Source organism: Triplophysa dalaica, chromosome 13, assembly GCF_015846415.1.
Source record: "Triplophysa dalaica isolate WHDGS20190420 chromosome 13, ASM1584641v1, whole genome shotgun sequence".
NCBI classification, from domain to species: domain Eukaryota; kingdom Metazoa; phylum Chordata; class Actinopteri; order Cypriniformes; family Nemacheilidae; genus Triplophysa; species Triplophysa dalaica.
In genome coordinates, this window is record NC_079554.1 from 16020180 (window position 1) to 16042444 (window position 22265).

A 22265-nucleotide genomic window follows, 5' to 3' on the forward strand; every position below is an offset into this window, starting at 1 on the left:
TTTTGTTTTTGTTTGGTGGGACGCAGCCAATCTAGCTTTTGACAAAATTCATTGCACGTGTAACTGACTATTAGCCTATATTTGGATACAGTTTAAATAAAAGGAAAGTTCATGACTAACATATAAGTTGTTTTGTCAGTATGATTTTAGACAAACAAATAATTGTTAACATTTCACTTCAAATTCGTGTTTTGCATTGATTAATTTGGTTATTTTTAACATAGTATCGTGAAAGAATTTACGCACTCCTTTGGGATAAAAAATAAGATATACGTTTTACAAGATTTAGTCATCTACATTCTCTGTAGCGTAGTTGTTCCTGCACAAATTTGTTAAAGGTCTTTATAGGCCGACAGACTAATCCCTATGCTTTATTTTAATGGATAATAATTTTCAAAACACATACATGCCCACTCCTTTATAAGTGATAGCAAATTAGTTATAATTATTTTTTTGCAGAGCTTTGATCGAATAATTTTTAAACATATATAAAAGTACACTGTTATGCTGTTAATATTAGCAGATTAGTGACTATAATTGTGGTTTTTTTTCAGACATGTGGAGAACAAGCGTGTGTGAAGGGTGTAATGAGCTCATTCAGGACAGGTACATGCTCCGCGTGCAGGATGGACTGTGGCACGAGCGCTGTCTGCACTGCGCTTCATGCAGCGAGCCGCTGAAAAACACCTGCTTTCTCCGCAATAAAACCCTGTACTGCAAGCAAGACTACCAAAAGTAAGTCATTCCGACATTTCTTTCTGGTTTTAAGCACAGTTTTCATAAAACCAAAACTATATTTGAAGGGTTTGGTTCCAAAATGAGATAACTCCATATAAAAAAAATCAAAAATCATGTTATTTATTGTGCATTCCAATTAATATCAATTAAAATGCAGTTGGTTTACTTTGATTTAAGCCATAATAACAAAATAAACAGCTAACTAACGCAATAAAACACTATAAAAACATGAAAACAAATAAAAAATGGTTTTTGAAAAAAGAAACGGAGTTATCTCATTTTGGAACCAAACTCTTACTTTGCTCTTAAAATTATTTAAATATTTAAGTAAAAATTGAATCTCTTCCAGTGTGTTTATGTCCAGTCTGGCCGCTATATTTTTGCGTAAATTCACTAAATTCCAAAATAATGCAAGAACAAATATAGAATGTGGTTTGTGTATTTGTTTTTATTTCTAAACAAAATCTATGAAAAAAACACGATAAAAATAAAAATTAGGCTATTTATCTATTCCCGATCTATTCCATGATGCCTCGTCCATATTAATTAAAGCTACAGGCTGGTTTCACAATTCAAAGAATTTATAAAAGAAAACTATAAACATCATGCATTTCTTTTCCTCTGCAATGATTTTGTAATAAATAGATTTTAACGAAATTCAATATTTTTTTTATTTTATAGCAAATTGTATACTTAGGCTAATTCCTTAGGCTAAATAGTTGCATAGGCTAAGTAATAACTAATCTGGACATACATTTTTTCAAAGACATTTTTTTTCATAAAACTTAATGCTTATATTACACTGTGTATAGTGGCAGTAACATGTTAATGTTAAGTTCAAGTTAAAGATAGCTTTAACTTAAACATCTTCTACTGTAAAAATGTCTCACTGCACCTTGCATGTGAAAGTTAAATTTGTGATAATATTCTTATAAATTATGATAATATTATGTGTCATAAATCTGCATTTTAGAATTACTCAACACATGCTATTTTGCAAATATTTGTTTGCGATTATTTTGAAACCACCTCATAATTTGTAAACAAACATTATTTCTATAGCCCAATGGTTTTTCCAATGACGTTGTAACTGTGTGTGTGAGACTCGATTGTGTCTATTGGGGGACTTGGCACAGTGCTTCTGAAAGACAAGGTGACTGCGGGAGGAAGGGTCGCGGTGGGCCATGGAATGTGAGGAGGCTTTCATACATATACACACACCATTAGATCAGAAGGACAGCACTACTGACACGCTGTCAAGATGTGTTAAATTAGCAGGACCCATCGACGTGGCAACGGCAAGCTGGGGACAGCATATGGCCACATCGACACGGTGCATGGACCCCCTACCACCCCCAAAACTCACTTTCTTTTTCATTCACACACTCATATGCACATTCTCACCTTCAAATAAAAGAAAGTGCATGTGCCAACTACATGACTTCGTGGATAGCCAACCATAGACAATAGATTTATGCATTTTGCCAAAATGCCAAGTTCAAAGTAACTTTTGGGAACTTTTACTATATGAACAATCACATGCTCATACATGTGTATCCTTTAAAAAATGCTGAAAACAGAAAACATCTTGCTCTGCACAACATTTGGCTTGAACCCAGTTTGTGTGAAGACCTAACTGTTCCCCTATTTCTCACATCATGATCATAGCCAAAGTAATAATAGATTGAAGAAATGACCACTGTGCCCATAATATGTGGCTGATGCTTTGAGGAGAAAGGAGGATTGGGCCATATGTTCTGGGTACAGGAGAGTCTTGTGTAAGAGATATGAATGCATGTGTGTGTTAGGGAGGGGGTGCATGTAGTGGGGATCTTTGCATGTGAAGTACGTTGAGGCATCTGGATAGGTTGGTGCCCAGTGGTGCCCCTGTTTGATGCCCGTCCGACCGTAAGATATCTGACCTGACCAATTAGCCACATACTTGGTGCTTGGCTAGCACTCCTGCCCAGCGGCTCAGTGCTTAACTTTGGGCTTGGGGATGGGGGGCTAGCTGACCCAGCACTTACTGACCAGGTTAAGGAGTATTGAAAATGGGTCAGTAGGCTGCTCTATTAACTTGACTGTCTTTTAACAGTGATTAATGTGATTTAGTGATGCTCATGATTTAATGACATAATAGAATCCAAACAAAACTTAAAAATTGTAGTTCAAAGTAAAATCTAATCGTCGTTATACTCTAAGTTATATGAACTTAATTTATATCAAATTGGTATAAAAAATCGAGTTCTATTTCACGCTTATTAAATGAAGTTATATATAATGTAAGCTTAGTCAGTTTATTTGATTAAACTTAAAAAAAAAAACAATTCTAAAGCTTTTAAGTTGAAATATGATTTTAAAATGTATATAAATCCATATATAATGTTTTCCCTACATTCTTGAATCTCTTGACTTTTTACATACATGAAGCACCTACCTTATTAGAATACACACAGTTTAGTTGACCTGCCTTGCAGTTTTTCAATTTTTTCATTCAACCTAAGTTTAAATTCAGAAACCACAAATTGTGTTAACATAAAAACTACATTACAACCTTCAGACAAACCATTTTTTAGTGTTTTAATATAGTTGTGTTATTTTTCCTTATACATTCCTGTGCATTTTGTGGCTTAATACAAGTGCAATAGCCAATATGATTTTTTTGTGGTTGAAGCAAATAATTACAGTAAAACGTTGAGATGTTTTAGATATATATGTTTATATCACTACAATTAATACATAAGCAGCATACATATAAGCGTGTTTATCCACATTTCTTTTCATCACAAATGATTAAAAATTCTCTCTAAATTTAGTGCGACAATTGCATACTATCATTTTTTTATGAACTGGAAGTTTTTTGTGTGTTAAATGTTACATCAGGCATGCATTAAATTTATTAACACAAACATAATCTTTAAATGTGGTGCCATGTTGGAGCCAATGCCACTATGTGCTTAATGCCACATAACAGACAAAACGCCACCGGCATCCTCTTCATACACGGATTCACATACCATAGATGCTTTGGTATTTAATGGAGGGCTTTTTTCTGTCCGACCTACTGAACTCTCATTGGTTCCCCTCAGCAACTGCAGGGCAACACTAATAGTTCTCAACAATGCAAGGCTTTAAGATGTTTCAATTCATACTCATCACGAGAGGATTTTTTGCTGTCTAACAGTGTACTGAGACACACTGTTGTGCTCCCGTGCACCTATAGCTTAGCTATACACATAAAGATAACACCCACGATCAATAATCAAAAGCCTTTAATTGGTACAAATTGTAACGGAGAGTAAGGAAACAGTCTTTAACATCTACATACAGTATACGTTTATGCATTGACATCCATAAATCAGATTATATTTATCAGATGATTATAGCCCATCATTTAAAGAAATGCTGTTTAATGAGTCTCATTCAATATTCATTTAACTCTCGAAATTGAAACATCTTTGACTCCTTTGTAGACTTAAGAGGTAACCTGTCAGCCTAAAGCTGTCACACCTCTAAGGATGATTCTTTTCTTAAGTTTTCTTAAGTCTCCCTGTCGCACTCACCCCAAACCTTACTTCAGCTCTGCCCTCTGCCCCCCTCCGGGCGCGGAAATCTCAGGCCAGTTTGACAAACAGAAAATGTGGTGTCTGCCAGGGCAGAACAATGGCAGCGAGGCTCTGGGCCAGCTCTCTCCTTTGTCTGGGTTTGGTTAAGTCGAGTTAAGATCATTCCCTGGACCAGCCTCACCCGCCAGGAGGTGCGATTCTTTCCCTCCGTCTGGAGCCACGGCCTGCAGAGCCCCTTTCTCCATCCTCCCCGGGAGTCCTGCCCTGGACACAGTCGTGGAGCCGGCCGCCTCTTTCTTAGCTCCTGAAACCCAGCTCTGGTTGCCAGGCGCTAAGATGCACACTCACCATGCTGGGGGTATGCGTCTGCGTCTTTTTGGGGGCCGAGTTGGGTGGAGGGAAGGGCAGGGGAATATGGCAAGTGATGGACGGGGCGACTCAGCAACATTCCAGAAATCTTTTAAAGTACATGTGCTTTACAATGAGTCGAAGAATATTCCCAAATATTCTGAGAATATTCTCCCAAAAATGAACAAATATTTACTGAATGTTAACCCATCATCAAGTCACTATAGGTATTCACACTGTGCACTCACTGCTTCTAAACATATCTTCTCTCTTTTCTCATCAGGTTGTTTTTGGTGCGGTGCAAAGGTTGTGCAGAGGTCATCTCTCCGGCCGATCTGGTGATGCGAGCAGGCACTGCCGTGTTCCACCTGCGATGTTTCTGCTGCGGCGTGTGTTCCTGCAGACTGCAGAAGGGGGACCGCTGTGTGCTCATGGGGGACAGGCTGCTTTGTGCCAGAGACTATCACAACATACTGGCTAGCCCCATCAACTCAGACTCAGGTATTGTTTTGTCATAAAGTGTGGACATTCCAACAATACTGTCTTTATTTGAAAGAAACTATACACACAGGCACAGTGATGATTAAACTAGATTCAAGAATGATGTAGGAAATATAGTTAACAATAATCAATTGTTCTTTTATAACTTTGATTAAGATCTGCACCTCAGAAGTTGGATGGGTTGCGTTTCAGTATACATGTAGAGTAGAGCCCAAGTATTCAAACTACTGTACATTTTACTCATATTTATATATTAATGACTTTAATTCCAGATATATAACAAGTACTATATTTCTACAATATATACTGCCACAGAATCTTTTTACCGACAAATTGCAAAATTATTTTCAGTTTTTCTGAAGTTACGTTGAATAGTTATGTGTTAAGGTAAATTATTTTTGTTTCTTTATGAGAACTCCAAACAATATTTTCACCAAGCTTCTAATAAAAATATTGTTTATGTTTGCATTTAATTGCAGAAAATGTTAACTGGAGAAATAGGTAAAAATAACAGAAAATATGCTCTGTATTTTTTCAGTTCAAGTTCATATTCACTTTAACCAAGAGATTTTAAGTATTTAAGAAAAGTTTTAAAAATTACTTTTTATGTGAAACCTTCGACTTTTAACACAGTTTCCATGTGCCTCGTCATGCTGCCAGTTTTTCACTTTGCTCTTAGATGACTTATGTCACTCCTGAGATTTGATGTTGTTGAAATGTTACAGACACATGACTGGAATGGCCACAATGCATCTAGAATACATCCAAAATTTGAAATGGTCTCCTATTTTTATGTACTGTACATACTGTCATGTGCAATATACCTTTTCACTCATTACTAAAAATGTACCTGTATATAATCTTTTCAAGATCTTTAAAACATCTAGCATAAATAAATGATTTCTAACCTAGAAAGTGTAATACAGACATACTGTACCTATCTATATCTACAGTATATCTATATATAAACCCATTCATACATTTTTATTTATCATTGTAGTTTTGCATATTTAAGCCTGCAGAATAATTGTTTTTCTATTGATTATTTATAGGTACACTGTAAAGCTTTGCCAGTAACTTACTTTAGATTTAATAACTACTTAATTTACTTTCAAATTAGTATTGTATTCAATTACTTTAATCAAAATTAAAACACTGAGGAGAAGAGACTGGCATTACCATAGCAACACTGCAAAAAATGTTTTCAAATATTTTAAACTTCTTAAATTACGATACATATACATAACACGAAGTGACTACTAAGATATTAAGTCTTGTTTTATGAAAGAAAATATATGAACTAGGTATGTTTATGCTTGAAACAAAATTCGAAATTAAATCTACAGTAAATTACTTGCAAACCTGCTGCGAAATTACAGCAAAGTTTTACAGTGTAATTTTTTTAGGCAGTACATAAGAACATATCTTTATTTCTATAACCACAGGTAAAACCGAAGATGAAGAGGATGAAGATGAGGAAGGCAACATTGATACAGGGCCCAGAAACACACCTGCAGACGAAGAGCACAAGAGACCTAAAAGGCCTCGTACCATCCTCACAACACAGCAGAGACGAGCTTTCAAAGCTTCATTTGAGGTCTCGTCCAAGCCATGTCGAAAGGTCAGCCATTACAATACAGAAACATCTGGAAATACAGAGTAATAATGTCATCATAGCTTGAAAGAAGAAACTTGTAATTTACTTTAGAAATAAACGACTACACTTGAATTTGGATTTTAAAATACTCAAAAGATATTTAAAGTTGAATAGATGATTCAATTGATAGTTTTTCTATGAAAAAAGAGTACATTTATTTTTTGTGGAATTTTTATTGATAGCAAAAGTTCATACGGCACACGCATTGACATGCATTTATCTTTTACATTTTTGTTGTTTGTCTTTTTTGTGTAAAAAGATCCCACCCCAGCCACAGCTGGTCTGAGCGCATTGCTGTATCTTTGTTGATCTGATACTCCAGTGGGTCAGTTCATCAGTTAGCCTACATGACCCATAGAGCATGAAGGTCACACTAAAGCTCTATCTGTCTCTCTCTTTTTGTAAGGTAAGGGAGACGCTGGCAGCAGAGACAGGACTGAGCGTACGAGTCGTTCAGGTCTGGTTCCAGAACCAAAGAGCCAAGGTAACGTGATCCCAACGGACACACACACAAATGCCTTGAAAGAACATTAACTTATGCAATTGATAACAGTGTCTTTCTGCAGCGTATGAGCTTGCCAGTAAGGAAACAAGCAGTTATTGCTTCATGTAGGAAACTGATGACATATTATGTATAGATCCTTTTAGATTATATAGGTCTATGTATTTCCTTTCAGGGTAGCGCTGTGTGTGTTCTCCACTTTTTCTTTATATAAAGAAATAGTTATGTCTTAGGTTTCTGACTGATCTGATGTGTTGTACTTACTGTATGGAAAGCCTGGGTTTGAACATGGCTTTGCATCCTTTTCATGTGTATCTAGCAAAATAGCCCAAATGGTATGAAAATAGCCTATTGCACCTAACACAGGATATGTGGCTGTGTATATGATATTTCTTTTAAACATATTTGTATCTCCTTGTGTCGTCTCAAATGTAGATGAAAAAACTGGCACGAAGACAACAACAGCAAAAGCAAAGTGTGTCCCCTCAGGAGAAAAGAGACAGTCAAGCACAACACACGGGTAGGCCCATGCAAAGTTTGCAAAACACAAACACACAACAGATTTGTTATCTTTCTGATAAATGTTGCATGAGATCATCCACTAGATACATTTATCCAAGTACAAAAAAATACATATATTACACAACTTATACTAACGTTCCTTGCCATCATTTATATTACAACAGCGCCCTCTTGTGGAGCCCTACCCACTGAACTCGAATGTACCGGCTCATATGTCTCCTTGTCCCAGCAGAACATCAATCTAGAGTCATACAGCTTCAAACTAGACCCCTTTAGACAGGGTCTCACCCCTCCTCAGATGCCTGGAGACCACATGCATCCCTATGGTAGAAACACGTACAATGTTTACAAATACAGGAGTTGGAAACAATGCTTTGTCAATTGAATTAACTGTCTTTGGTTTACAGGTTGTGACACTCTCTTTGACAATGCAAACAGTGACCCTCTTTGTCACTTTGAAGACTGTCCGTCAAGGAGCGATCCCTCCCTGTTAACACCCATTGACCGATTGTATTCAATGCAAGATTCGTACTTTACATCTTGAGCGCTGTCAAGTGTTTATTTCCAAAATGAGATAACTCTGTTTTTAAAATGTTTAAAAATCATGTTTTTTTATTATATTCCAAATAATATCAATCAAAATGCAGTTTGTTTGTTTTGATTTAAGCCATAATAAAAAAATACAGCTAACTAACACAATAAAAACATGATAACAAAATAAAAATCACGATTTTGGGTTTTTTAAACAGAGTTATCTAATTTTGTAAATAAACTCTTCATATATTTACTGTGTATATATGTATGCATGTATGAATGTGTTTGTGCAGCTTCTGAGTGTATTTTGCATTTGCATGTATCAGGACTCTTAGATGGTGGTGAATGAAATGGTCATGTATACTGTGAAAAAAAACATTTCTGTCTTGTTTGTATTTATTATGGTTTGTGTGTGCTCTGGATTGCATTATAATAAAATGATAATTGGAAAAAAGTTATCCAAAATGTTGAACTTATGCAATTATCTGTGTCTTTGTACATTTGATTCTGTTTGACCCATCAGTCAGTCCTGATTCTGATCATGTAACAGCATTTGACCAAACTCAAGATATCCAGTCCCGGCTTTCAGCACCTCTTATCATGACAGATATCCTGGATGGCACTCCACGAGACCATTAAATTTGTATAGGGCTTGTATATGTGATCACCTAACACAGCCATTCTTCTGGAATGTGCTTTATTGACTGTATAGATGACTTTGTGGGAAAGCACTTGAAGATAATGTCAGGTGAAAATGTAAAGCATACTGCAAAGATAGAAAGCTCGTATTGTACCTGGTTGCCCCTTTAATGAACTATCACAGCTCTACTCTGATATCAGGCCCCCAAATGCAGCCCCGTTTCAATGGGCAAGATTGTAGATGTTACCCGTCAGTTAAGACAAACAACATTCTGTGGAAAATGGATATGGAAATCATTTTTTAATGGCAACTATAATCGTCTTTATGGGTCTTTACTGGTAATATGTTGGGTTCTATTGGTGGGATGTTATCAGTGCTCGAATTGAAGGGGGCTAGGGGGGTCCGGGAAGGTATTAGGTCCCCATAAGAGGTAAAAAATAGACTTAGGGGGGTCCCTCTGATATTGATATTTTTATTTGAGTAAAAATGATAATGAATCATGTGATTAAATTCATGCTATGGATATTGTAAATTTAGGGAATTTATCATTACAATCATTTATTTAAAGTTTGTTTATGGGCTAGTTGTCATGTCTCTTTATATTTGAAACGCCACGCCCCAAAAAAGCCTGTTCTTTCCTGTTCTTTTATGTTGCTCTGTTTTTAATAAGTAGTATACAGTTATGCATATTATTATTTGTATAAATTATATGTTGCGAGACTGACCCCCACCAAAAAAGTATTGTGGGGGGACCCAACATACCCAAACCCTACATAAAATAACTTGCTTTGGTTCAGAAATCCAAGAATATAAGAGAAATGGACAAATACATTGTTAACATAAGTTTGAACAAAAAAATATCAAAAATGAAAAAAATCATTAAAGAAAATCTCCTTGGCACGCGTACAGTCTCTCGTGCATTGCCGCGAGACTGTCCGTTGGCAGTCGTAAGTCATCAAACGAACATCATACGGTCACAGTGGGTAGCAATAGCCTCGTTATTATTACGATAGCAGCCAGGAGTCATGCAGTCAGCTGATCGGTTATTTATTGAGCATTTCGTGCCAGGACTGGCTGCAAACCCGCTTCCTCTTAAGCGATTTAATTGGCGTCGTGCTGCGCTGACGCTCGGGCAGATGTGACTGGTTAAGCACCCTGGTAACTTTGTCCTTCTGTGCTGAAATGCTGGAGAGGAGTGAAGCTTCACACTGCTTAAACAAACGCAAGGTTTTATCAGTGCTAGATCCAAATGAACCCATTTAATTTTAAAGTCCGTTCATTAGAGGTAGGGTCCAAGTTCACTGAAGGAAGACAGTGATGAATGCACTGTCACCTTCTGAGTTGACAATGATGTGATTGGTGGCCATCCTAAATCAAGTTCCCTGTTTGGCTTTAGTGTACACTCACAATATAGAGATGATCAATTTATCATGAGAAAATTTTATATGACAATTCTCTGGAATGAACAGAAGAGGGCACTGTTGAGCTATAGTGCGTTGGTCCTCAGGTTAAGCCACTGTTTCACAGGTTTAAATGGAAAAATAAATCAAATCTACAGTTTGATGTGGGTGTCTTGAGAATACTATTTGCAGAATTAGACAGGGAACTTGAATGTTGCTATTTGGTTTTTTAGTATATGGATTGTGAAGGTTGTAAGATTTGGTTGGTGATCGTTGTTGTGATGATTGCAATTCTGCATGTGTATTTTTTTATCCACATTAAACAGGACTGGGAGTGTCCAGACAGGTGTGTGTGGTCTTTCCTCTTAGTCTGTATCCCTCCTTACCCTTACAATGGGGTCTTGCTAGATACTTTTTTACATTGTATCGCGTGCTGAAGTGTCACAAATGTCCCATTGCAGTTGAATGTCACCCCGTTTTTTATTCGATGGTGGCTTAATGAACTTCACAATAGCCCATGACAGCTACAAAGATACACTCAATGTTCACTGAGCTGAGCTGATAGCACATGGACGTCTTTCGTTCTTTTAATGTGTGCAATAGAGAAAAAGTGTCTTGCGTAATTTTGTTTTTCTCTTCTTAATTGTTTTCCTTCAAAAAGAAAATCTCTTTAACTCTTAAAAAAAATTCTCTACATTATTTTTTCTAAATCTTTTTCTCTTTAAAAGAATTTCGGCAGAGAAAAAAACAACAATTAGGCAAGACTACAGGAGGGAACGTAAGGACAATTGTTTTTCTTCACCAATATTTTTAACACATATTGGTGAATATTGTTTCAGGGCCTCTGTAACATCCGAATCTGTATACATTTCTTTGTTCCCATAGAGAAAGACACTTTTGGGGGTGAACTGTTCCTTTAATAACTTTATTAAGTCTAATGCTGTGCACATGGATGTCTTACACTTTCATATACATGTCTTATGGCACTCCACATGTTTAGATGCATTATTAAAAATAATGAAAAATGTATGACTAAAAAAATGATTGCAAAAATTGACATCTTTAAACTGAACACAAAGGGGCCTCTGGTGCTGTGTGTTCCTCGTATGCTGGATTCACTGTCTCCTGATGAGTTCTGTCAGAAAGCATGCGGTATATCAGACTATAACTGTTGACATCATTACAACAGGCCTTGCTAAGGGCTAGAAAGCTTAACAGGTAAACATACTTTACCTTGATGTGACCGTTTTCCCACCTAGGGCAAAATATGAAACGCAAAATCTTAAATGACACACATATTCAATATTTACAGAATTATACAGACATCTACTCACTTTTTCTGCAGTTGAAGCAACAAAATGAACAGCAACAGAACATTGAGAGGATAAAACATCCCAAGATAGCAATTAAACAATGGACATAACCTGAGGAGAGATAAAACAACCTTTAAATGAACAAGAAACACCTAAGAAAAGAGAGTTCAGGGATCCTTTATTAGAAATGGAACTGCTCACTTGCACACATTAATGGAAAGGAAGATGTCCACGTGCCATAAGATCTGCAGGTAAATTCAACAAAGCCCAGCAGCAAATGTCCAGGTGGACACTGTACTCTACATGTAGATTTGTAGGTGTCATGGCCTTCAGTGCAGTTCATTAAGCCACCACCGAATAAAAGAACGGGGTAACACTCCACTGCAATGGGACATTTGTGACATTATGCAATATAATAATCAAATAAGATTATATCTAACAAAGTGACAATTTACTTAAAAAACAGACAATTGATATGGTGTACCTGCACAAGTAGGTGGCGGTGCATTCCATGCACCTGAAGAATTACAATGGAGATCAGCTGTGCCACTCATCTTGTAACCAGCAGCACAAATAAACTTACAGCTTGAATTAAGCGAATGGTTCCCATACAGACCAGAACATTCCATCCAGCCATGCGATGGTTTGGATAACTTCTCACATGACACGGCTGTGGAGAGGAAAAATGTATCAAGGATAGATATTGAATGATAGTTAATTTCCAGATAAATTGAACATAAAGTGCAATAAGAAAGGTAAGATGTTATCGTCATATCTAATGTTAAACATAGAATGTGGTACTACCAGTATTGTGTGAGCGTCAGTTCTCACTTTTGTAACCGTAAATGTGTCCAAACCTCAGAGTAACATTCCATTCCATTTTCTATCGCTTATGCGAACTACCTCGGGTCACGGGAGCCTGTGCCTATCTCAGGAGTCATCGGGCATCAAGGCAGGATACACCCTGGATGGAGTGCCAACCCATGGCACACACACTCACTCATTCACTCACTCACAAACTACGGACAATTTTTCCAGAGATGCCAATCAACCTACCATGCATGTCTTTGGACCAGGGGAGGATACCGGAGTACCCGGAGGAGACCCCCGAGGCACGGGGAGAACATGCAAACTCCACACACACAAGTCGTAAGCGGGAATCGAACCCCCAACCCTGGAGGTGTGAGGCGAACGTGTTAACCACTAAGCCACCGTGCCCCCCCTCAGAGTAACATACTTAATGCTTTTTTTTATTTTAACAACAAAAAATTCCGGCTCATTTAGTTTGTTTTCAAATTTTAGTTGTTTGCACCATAAATACTTCATAAACTTTTTGTTCTGACCTGTTTCACACCATGGCCCAGAAAGACCTGCTTTACACACACAGGTGAAGTTGTTGACCTGTTCAATGCAGTCTCCTCTGTCAGTGCATGGATTGTTTGAACATTGTGCTGAATTAAAACATACGGTTCATATTTATAAATCACTACCTTTCTGCACAGAAAAACTGTATTTTTATTAAAAGTCAAATTAATGTTAAAGCACTCAATTATTCAGATACGTGCTCTTACCTTTGTGGCAAACAGGAAGCTTATTTTTCTCACACCCTTCATCGTTCCACTTGCCATTATTGTTTGATTCAGTGATGTACATTTCCACACAGTTTTCATTAGACTTAATGTTATTGGGCTCATTTGCAGCCCAGGGCTGATATTCTGCAATCTTTCTATGTGAAACCCAAGTCCAGTTGCCATTGTTCTTCTTTAGTCCGATCCAGTAGTAAGGGCTAGATCTTCTTGGTAAAAGTTTTTCCAGAAAACGTGTTACATTTTCATTGTGGATCATCACGATATCAGTGTAATTCTGTTTACACCACTTCCTCGAGTAGGTCCAGTTCATTGTAGTATTGGAGTAACCATAAGTCCATCCTTCCACATCGACTGTGAAGTTTTGAATAATACAACGCAAGTTAACCTTGTTTTAGATTTGAATTAATGATCTTCTTTAAGGATGATGAAGGTTCTATACACTTACCTAATATCACCCTCAGATACATCAAAAGTCCAATGTCGATGAATGCAGCTCTCAGCATTAAAGCAAATCCAAACTAAACATTAACAAACATTATTTAAAATAAAATGCATACCAGCAGTCTTATATCCAAAATATTAATATATGAAATATAAAGAGTCATAATGGATACAAACCATGATATGTTTTTTTCTTCTCTATAATGAATCACTCGTATAGTGGTCAAATACTTTTCATAGTCTCTCCAGTTATATTTCAAAACTATCTTCGGCTTTGTGGGTATGTGGGTTTATATTTTACAGTTCATTCGTATAAAATGGGCGGATGTTTTCCTTTCAGGTTTATTCTATAAACATTTGGAACGAAAGAATGGGACTTTCTGGAAATGTCATCTTTTGTGTTGTTGTAACCTTTTTTTTTTAAATCATCACAGCTCTTGCACAACTGCAGTAAAACTAGATGATTTTGGTTGATCTTGTTTTAAACCTACAACATAACCACACGTTCTAAATGTGTGTATATGCATAAGTTTATATCTCGTGTTTATATGTATATTCTACTTAAGTGGACCCCAAAAAAGGCTCCTGGCAGGATTATACAGTACTTCACTTATATAAAAAAACTCCCTGGCCTTTTACTGTAGATAACACACACAGCTTCAGGGCAGGACACATTGACAGGATGCATTCAGATGAATAGGACCTGGGTTATTTAAACAAAACCTTTCACTGCATTCACAATGTTAATGGCTTTACTCATTCTTAAGTGAGGAAAGATACCATTCTTTATTTAGGTGTTGAGATTCTAATGTACTGCTTACTGTAAAGCTATCTGGAGTGGAGATATAAATTATGAATGTTATTGAACAAATGTTATTTATGTTCGATATTGAGTGGATGCAAAACAAATAAGAGAAGGGTGTATGCAATGTTTTTATGAACCTCTCCTGTCAGTATACTTTATATATATATACTGTATATATATATGAATACTACATTTAAGCATGGAGTCATTTTTTAATAAATATCAACATTTATTGGTTTACACACAAGTAGTTTTATTACACCATCAATGAATAAATATTTACAAAAATATAATAACAGCAAATTTACACTCATCACATTCGGTAGTACTGTACAATATGTTCACTCAAGTAAACAATTAAGGCTTTCATTGGAAAGAAAAATTACGATGAATGCAGACTATTTTCCGGTCATGTTTGGGTATCTTATGAAGTCCCTATAAAGTATATTGCTCTTCTGTTCTATATGAGACTGTCAAGACTGTTTTTATAAACCTGTGGTGGATCCCCAATGTCAGATTTGCTGGTCAGGTCAAACATGTTAGCTGTTAAAGAAACAAAATAACAATATTCAAATAACAAATATATACGTATTAAGTTTGATTAGCACATTAATATTGCTGCATCCTGATAAGTTATCTTTATAGTGTGTTTTATACTGGTTGGCTTACCATTTTTCTTCAATTTTCTTAGTATCCAAAGTGCTAATAACAGACTAGAGCTCCCAACAGTGGCTGCAACCCCGAGAGTCACTTCTACTGCTTTAAAGGCTGGTACTGAGGGCCCAGGTTGAACTGTAAAGTGGAAGTTAAGAAAATAGAAAATAATCAGTGGTAAAATTTCAGCTTTAAAATGTCTTGTTTTGCTATAAAAACACCACATCTGCTTCCCACAGTCATTGTTGGCTGTTTACCTTGGCATAGTGTCACCTCCCCTGACCAGTTTCCATTGTGGTTGCACATCACCATCTCATTACTCTGAATCTGGAAACCATCATGACAGCTGAATATGCAGATAGTGCCAAAGGTTGGTTCCAGTGATGTGCAGTTCATGTGTCCGTTGACAGGCTCATGAAGTTGTAAGCACTCCACTGCTACAGAGTGAAAAAAAACAAGAAGTGTTTTAAAATACAATTTTCAAAATGAAATCCATAGACGTGACAAGACTTTGTTAAGTACCTTCACATCGAGGTGGTTCATGACTCCACTCTGCTGTTTTTGTACAGCTGATCTCTGATGCCCCCTGGAGGCGAAATCCTTCTTCACAACTGAAGCTGCACTTGTTTCCGTAACTAAAGCTTGAAAAGCCATTGCAGGCAAGGAGACCATTGGCTGGATTCTCAAGAACCGGGCAACGAACAGCTGAGCAGTGATGGAGACAAATGTGAACGTTTAAAATCTTCATTAAGATCTGGTGTAAGTTAAGAATAACTAAATGTACATTATGTGAATTTTACCCTGCATGCTTTAAATACTCACGTTCACAGGTCGGTGGTTTATTTGTCCATTCTGCGGTGGCCTTGCATCTTGTTTTAACTGACCCCTTTAGTTCATAACCCTCCTCACAAGTGTATTCACAAACAGAGTCAAATGATAAGTTTCCATTAGGATAGGAACATGTGACACTTCCGTGACCTGGTGCGGTGATGTCGTCCGGCTTGCATTTTATAACTGAAAAATCAGGAAACAAGCACTATAATTAAAGTCATTTTGCTTAATCTTACAGAAATAAAAACAGGCATATCAATAATAGCAAAACCTTCTTACCTTCACAGCTGGGTTGTGAATCGTTCCAGTGTCCCGTGGCCTCACAAAACAGCGTAGGGGAGCTGGACGTTCCTAACGTGTATCCTTCTTGACATGCAAACTTGCAGGTGGTCTGGTAGCTGAAGGTACCCTTGGAATCGTGGTGACAATCTATTGTCCCATTGTTTGGTTTTATCAGCTCTGAACATTGAACAGCTGCAAAAAGATATCCATATATCAACACATTGAAATGTGAGATAAGAGAAAAGTTTTAAGTATAAGAATTTGTTAAAATCTCATCTGAAATATAGTGTAAATTCTACTTACGTTCACAGGTCGGTGGTTTATTTGTCCATTCTGCGGTGGCCTCGCATCTTGTTTTAACTGACCCCTTTAGTTCATAACCCTCCTCACAAGTGTATTCACACACAGAGTCAAATGATAAGTTTCCATTAGGATTAGAACATGTTACACTTCCGTGACCTGGTGCGGTGATGTCCTCCGGCTTGCATTTTATAACTGAAAAATCAGGAAACAAGCACTATTATTAAAGTCCTTTTGCTTAGAATAAAAGCAGGCATATCAATAATAGCAAAACCTTCTTACTTTCACAGCTGGGTTGTGAATCGTTCCAGTGTCCCGTGGTCTTGCAAAACAGCGTAGTGGAGCTGGACGTTCCTAGCGTGTATCCTTCTTGACATGCAAACTCACAGGTGGATTTGTAGCTGTATTTGCCTTTTGAATCGTGGTGACAATCCATTGTGCCATTGTTTGGTTTTATCAGCTCTGAACATTGAACAGCTGCAAAAAGATATCCATATATAAAGAAATGTGAGAAAAGTTTTAAGTATGTGAATTTGATAAAACCTCATCTGAAATATAGTGTAAATTCTACTTACGTTCACAGGTCGGTGGTTTATTTGTCCATTCTGCGGTGGCCTAGCATCTTGTTTTAACTGACCCCTTTAGTTCATAACCCTCCTCACAAGTGTATTCACACACAGAGTCAAATGATAAGTTTCCATTAGGATTAGAACATGTGACACTTCCGTGACCTGGTGCGGTGATGTCGTCCGGCTTGCATTTTATAACTGAAAAATCAGGAAACAAGCACTATAATTAAAGTCATTTTGCTTAATCTTACAGAAATAAAAGCAGGCATATCAATAATAGCAAAACCTTCTTACCTTCACAGCTGGGTTGTGAATCGTTCCAGTGTCCCGTGGCCTCACAAAACAGCGTAGGGGAGCTGGACGTTCCTAACGTGTATCCTTCTTGACATGCAAACTTGCAGGTGGTCTGGTAGCTGAAGGTACCCCTGGTATGGTGGTGACAATCCATCGTCCCATTGTTTGGTTTTATCAGCTCTGAACATTGAACCGCTGCAAAAAGATATCCATATATCAACACATTGAAATGTGAGATAAGAGAAAAGTTTTAAGTATAAGAATTTGTTAAAATCTCATCTGAAATATAGTGTAAATTCTACTTACGTTCACAGGTCGGTGGTTTATTTGTCCATTCTGCGGTGGCCTCGCATCTTGTTTTAACTGACCCCTTTAGTTCATAACCCTCCTCACAAGTGTATTCACACACAGAGTCAAATGATAAGTTTCCATTAGGATTAGAACATGTTACACTTCCGTGACCTGGTGCGGTGATGTCCTCCGGCTTGCATTTTATAACTGAAAAATCAGGAAACAAGCACTATTATTAAAGTCCTTTTGCTTAGAATAAAAGCAGGCATATCAATAATAGCAAAACCTTCTTACTTTCACAGCTGGGTTGTGAATCGTTCCAGTGTCCCGTGGTCTTGCAAAACAGCGTAGTGGAGCTGGACGTTCCTAGCGTGTATCCTTCTTGACATGCAAACTCACAGGTGGATTTGTAGCTGTATTTGCCTTTTGAATCGTGGTGACAATCCATTGTGCCATTGTTTGGTTTTATCAGCTCTGAACATTGAACAGCTGCAAAAAGATATCCATATATAAAGAAATGTGAGAAAAGTTTTAAGTATGTGAATTTGATAAAACCTCATCTGAAATATAGTGTAAATTCTACTTACGTTCACAGGTCGGTGGTTTATTTGTCCATTCTGCGGTGGCCTCGCATCTTGTTTTAACTGACCCCTTTAGTTCATAACCCTCCTCACAAGTGTATTCACACACAGAGTCAAATGATAAGTTTCCATTAGGATTAGAACATGTGACACTTCCGTGACCTGGTGCGGTGATGTCCTCCGGCTTGCATTTTATAACTGAAAAATCAGGAAACAAGCACTATTATTAAAGTCCTTTTGCTTAATCTTGAAGAAATAAAAGCAGGCATATCAATAGTAGCAAAACCTTCTTACCTTCACAGCTGGGTTGTGAATCGTTCCATTGTCCCGTGGCCTTACAAAACAGCGTAGGGGAGCTAGACGTTCCTAGCGTGTATCCTTTCTGACATGCAAACTCACAGGTGGTCTGGTAGCTGAAGGTACCCCTGGTATGGTGGTGACAATCCATCGTCCCATTGTTTGGTTTTATCAGCTCTGAACATTGAACCGCTGCAAAAAGATATCCATATATCACCACATTGACATGTGAGAAAAGAGAAAAGTTTTAAGTATAAGAATTTGTTAAAATCTCATCTGAAATATAGTGTAAATTCTACTTACGTTCACAGGTTGGTGGTTTATTTGTCCATTCTGAGGTGGCCTCGCATCTTGTTGTAACTGACCCCTTTAGTTCATAACCCTCCTCACAAGTGTATTCACACACAGAGTCAAATGATAAGTTTCCATTAGGATTAGAACATCTGACACTTCCGTGACCTGGTGCGGTGATGTCCTCCGGCTTGCATTTTATAACTGAAAAATCAGGAAACAAGCACTATTATTAAAGTCCTTTTGCTTAATCTTGAAGAAATAAAAGCAGGCATATCAATAATAGCAAAACCTTCTTACCTTCACAACTGGGTTGTGAATCATTCCAGTGTCCTGTGGTCTCACAAAACAGCGTAGTGGAGCTGGACGTTCCTAACGTGTATCCTTCTTGACATGCAAACTCGCAGGTGGTCTGGTAGCTGAAGGTACCCCTGGTATGGTGGTGACAATCCATCGTCCCATTGTTTGGTTTTATCAGCTCTGAACATTGAACCGCTGCAAAAAGATATCCATATATCAACACATTGAAATGTGAGAAAAGAGAAAAGTTTTAAGTATAAGAATTTGTTAAAATCTCATCTGAAATATAGTGTAAATTCTACTTACGTTCACAGGTCGGTGGTTTATTTGTCCATTCTGCTGTGGCCTCGCATCTTGTTGTAACTGACCCCTTTAGTTCATAACCCTCCTCACAAGTGTATTCACACACAGAGTCAAATGATAAATTTCCATTAGGATTAGAACATGTGACCCTTCCGTGACCTGGTGCGGTGATGTCCTCCGGTTTGCATTTTATAACTGAAAAATCAGGAAATAAGAGTTATAAAAAGTCCATTATAAAAGTCCTTTTGCTTAATCTTACAGAAATAAAAGCAGAAAAATCAATAAAAGTAAAAACCTTCTTACTTTCACAGCTGGGTTGTGAATCGTTCCATTGTCCCGTGGCCTCACAAAACAGCGTAGAGGAGCTGGACGTTCCTAACGTGTATCCTTCTTGACATGCAAACTCACAGGTGGATTTGTAGCTGTACTTGCCTTTGGAATCGTGGTGACAATCCATTGTGCCATTGTTTGGTTTTATCAGCTCTAAACATTGAACAACTGCAAAAAATGTACGGACGTGATAACAAGAGACGTTAAAAAAGTTTAATCAGCATTGAGCAATGAAATTTGCCTCATGTGTTATAAATTCTACTCACGGTCACAGCTTGGTGGTTTGCTCGACCATTCTGTAGTGGCGGTGCATCTCATCATTTTGGATCCACCCTGGAGGATAAATCCTGCTTCACAGAAGTATTCACACTGAGAGTCATATGAGAAATTCCCATTTGGATTAGAACATTGGACACTTCCATAATCTGGTGTGGTGACATCCTCCGACTTGCATTTTATAACTGAAAAGCAGACAATGAAAAGGCACCGGAATGAAATTAAATGTTTTAATAGATATGTCAGCAGTGTTCAGAGAAATGTCACTCACCATTCTCACACCTGTCTCCATAAAAACCCTCAAAGCACGAGCATGTATGGGTGTTTATCATCTCTACACACTGTCCATGACCACTGACACAAGAGTCTTCTTTGCAGGATGCTGAGAGGAAGAACATTTTTTATTTAATTTTTATTAATCTTAATATTTCATTTCAGCTTATAAACAAAAACAATGACTACCTACCAGTGTAGCACAACGCAGTCTTTTTTTTCAAACAGGACTCGTCGTTCCACTTGCCAGCATCGGGGTCTCTTTTAATGTATATTTCCACACAATCTTCGTTATTTTTTTTCCCGTTGGGCTCATTCGTTGCCCAGTTCTTAGCTTTATCAGTAAGTGTCTTGTTGGTCCCCACCCAGGTCCAGATGTCATTAATTTTACGTATCCCAATCCAGTAATACCCTGTGACTTTTGGAAGGACGCTGTTTAAATGAGAAATCTCCTCTTTGTTTTGAATGGCCACCAAGTCCGTGAATTTCGCCCTGCACCATTTTCTGGCTTTTTCCCAGTTCATGGTGACGTCTGAGCGATGGTATGACCAGCCTTCAGTGCCCGTCCACGTGTTAAGCACTGCAGAATAAAACAACTTTGTATTAGCTTTTGTCAGGTGGTACACAAAAACATACATATTAATTGTGGGTGAGTGCTTTTCTTTCTCACCTGAAGAAATAAAAAGAAGAGAAGCAAAAAAATGCAAAGGTTTGACTCCATGTAATGTTTTGACACAAAAGCCCTGCAAAGTTAATAGACTATATTATTAGCAAGAACATAATATATAAAGATACTACAGTGATTAAGTACTACAGAAATACATGCAAATGTATGTAAAGAATTAGATTTTAACATCTGTATGCCTTATTCTTACCATTGTTAATGATTTCAGGTGCTGTTTTCAATGTTCCTCTCAGGAGTTCTTTTTCTGATATGATGGTTGTGATTTGGGAATAACTGGGATGGGGCCTTTTTATGGTTGCTCAGCTATGCTCAGAACTTCCCTTCCCAGAACCCCTTTTGACGTCGACCAATACAAACACAGGAATTCTATTCCTTGGAAATACCCACTTTAACGGCAACGGAGTAGGAAACCTCCTACCACTTTCCTTTACTTACATAAACATTCCCAAGGTGGACAAGGCTGAAAACTTAAAAAATCTATTTAATGTTTTATTTAGAGACAGGGCTTCTGATTTATTAATAAATAAATAATATAATATAATATAATATAATATAATATAATATAATATAATATAATATAATATAATATAATATAATATAATATAATATAATATAATATAATATAATATAATATAATATAATATAATATAATATAATATAATATGATGTGATATGATATAATATAAATATATAAATTATACATATTTTTGTCCAATAAACACATTTTTCCTGCTTTTACTGTCCACTATATCCATCATATATATATCAAAACAATACATAACTTAATATTAGGGATATTAGGTTGCATATCCTGTGATGCATTATCTACAGCTATGTTTAAAAAGGAAAAGCAAGACAATGAACATTCAAGCATTGTAAAGTTGTGGGATAGGAACTTTATCTTACTTTATTTATTTATTTAAATTTTCTAACAATTAAGCATTGCTATTATTACAATACTAACACACACTTAGTTTGTAATCTGTGTTCAAAGGGATGGACCGCATATAAGACCAGAGGAAGGGATGGTGGGAGAAAGATTACGAGAAGTTCTTAACAACACTGACCTACCAAGTTCATTTGTAATGTAAAAAAAGCATATTCATTTTTGGTTGCTCTGAATAGCCTGATATGGATGTGTTTCTGTTGCTT

General features: G+C 37.0%; 3 protein-coding genes across 4 annotated transcripts; 1 reads left to right on the top strand and 2 right to left on the bottom strand.

Annotated features, from left to right (window-relative positions):
• Positions 1-553: 553 nt before the first annotated feature.
• Positions 554-8844, top strand: lmx1a (LIM homeobox transcription factor 1, alpha). The gene is made up of 7 exons (XM_056764926.1): positions 554-735; positions 4936-5153; positions 6599-6774; positions 7217-7294; positions 7748-7832; positions 7999-8160; positions 8242-8844. The coding sequence occupies exons 1-7, from the start codon at positions 557-559 to the stop codon at positions 8376-8378; spliced, it is 1035 nt and encodes a 344-aa protein (XP_056620904.1). The 5' UTR covers positions 554-556; the 3' UTR covers positions 8379-8844.
• A 2475-nt stretch (positions 8845-11319) lies between these two features.
• Positions 11320-14045, bottom strand: LOC130434791 (L-selectin-like). Of its 2 annotated transcripts, XM_056765137.1 has the most exons (10): positions 13929-14045; positions 13756-13828; positions 13293-13661; positions 13065-13172; positions 12338-12391; positions 12206-12238; positions 11923-12102; positions 11743-11832; positions 11642-11663; positions 11320-11543 (listed from the first exon to the last, which is right to left on the bottom strand). In XM_056765137.1, the coding sequence occupies exons 1-10, from the start codon at positions 13929-13931 to the stop codon at positions 11471-11473; spliced, it is 1005 nt and encodes a 334-aa protein (XP_056621115.1). In that variant the 5' UTR covers positions 13932-14045; the 3' UTR covers positions 11320-11470. The 2 variants fall into 2 exon arrangements, with proteins under 2 accessions (XP_056621115.1, XP_056621114.1); XM_056765136.1 differs by having other exon boundaries at positions 12206-12391.
• A 703-nt stretch (positions 14046-14748) lies between these two features.
• Positions 14749-21439, bottom strand: LOC130434790 (P-selectin-like). The gene is made up of 21 exons (XM_056765135.1): positions 21304-21439; positions 21099-21171; positions 20622-21008; positions 20427-20537; positions 20146-20340; positions 19853-20047; positions 19553-19744; positions 19247-19441; positions 18959-19150; positions 18653-18847; positions 18365-18556; positions 18072-18266; positions 17793-17984; positions 16906-17100; positions 16627-16818; positions 16321-16515; positions 16033-16224; positions 15733-15915; positions 15468-15647; positions 15226-15348; positions 14749-15099 (listed from the first exon to the last, which is right to left on the bottom strand). The coding sequence occupies exons 1-21, from the start codon at positions 21304-21306 to the stop codon at positions 15017-15019; spliced, it is 3660 nt and encodes a 1219-aa protein (XP_056621113.1). The 5' UTR covers positions 21307-21439; the 3' UTR covers positions 14749-15016.
• Between the last annotated feature and the right edge of the window lie 826 nt (positions 21440-22265).

Excerpts from the sequence above, each read along its gene's own strand:
- LOC130434791 (XM_056765136.1), bottom strand. Across the intron at positions 11,664-11,742 it reads TTGCTTCAACTGCAGAAAAA|GTGGGAAAACGGTCACATCA; the intron begins GTGAGTAGATGT and ends ATTTTGCCCTAG. Across the intron at positions 11,544-11,641 it reads GGGAAAACGGTCACATCAAG|AACTCATCAGGAGACAGTGA; the intron begins GTAAAGTATGTT and ends GCTTTCTGACAG.
- lmx1a (XM_056764926.1), top strand. The coding sequence starts at position 557 with ATGTGGAGAACAAGCGTGTGTGAAGGGTGTAATGAGCTCATTCAGGAC. Across the intron at positions 736-4,935 it reads TGCAAGCAAGACTACCAAAA|GTTGTTTTTGGTGCGGTGCA; the intron begins GTAAGTCATTCC and ends TTTTCTCATCAG. Across the intron at positions 5,154-6,598 it reads CCCCATCAACTCAGACTCAG|GTAAAACCGAAGATGAAGAG; the intron begins GTATTGTTTTGT and ends CTATAACCACAG.
- LOC130434790 (XM_056765135.1), bottom strand. Across the intron at positions 20,341-20,426 it reads TGGAGACAGGTGTGAGAATG|TTATAAAATGCAAGTCGGAG; the intron begins GTGAGTGACATT and ends TCTGCTTTTCAG. Across the intron at positions 18,267-18,364 it reads TAAACCACCGACCTGTGAAC|CTGTTCAATGTTCAGAGCTG; the intron begins GTAAGTAGAATT and ends ATCTTTTTGCAG.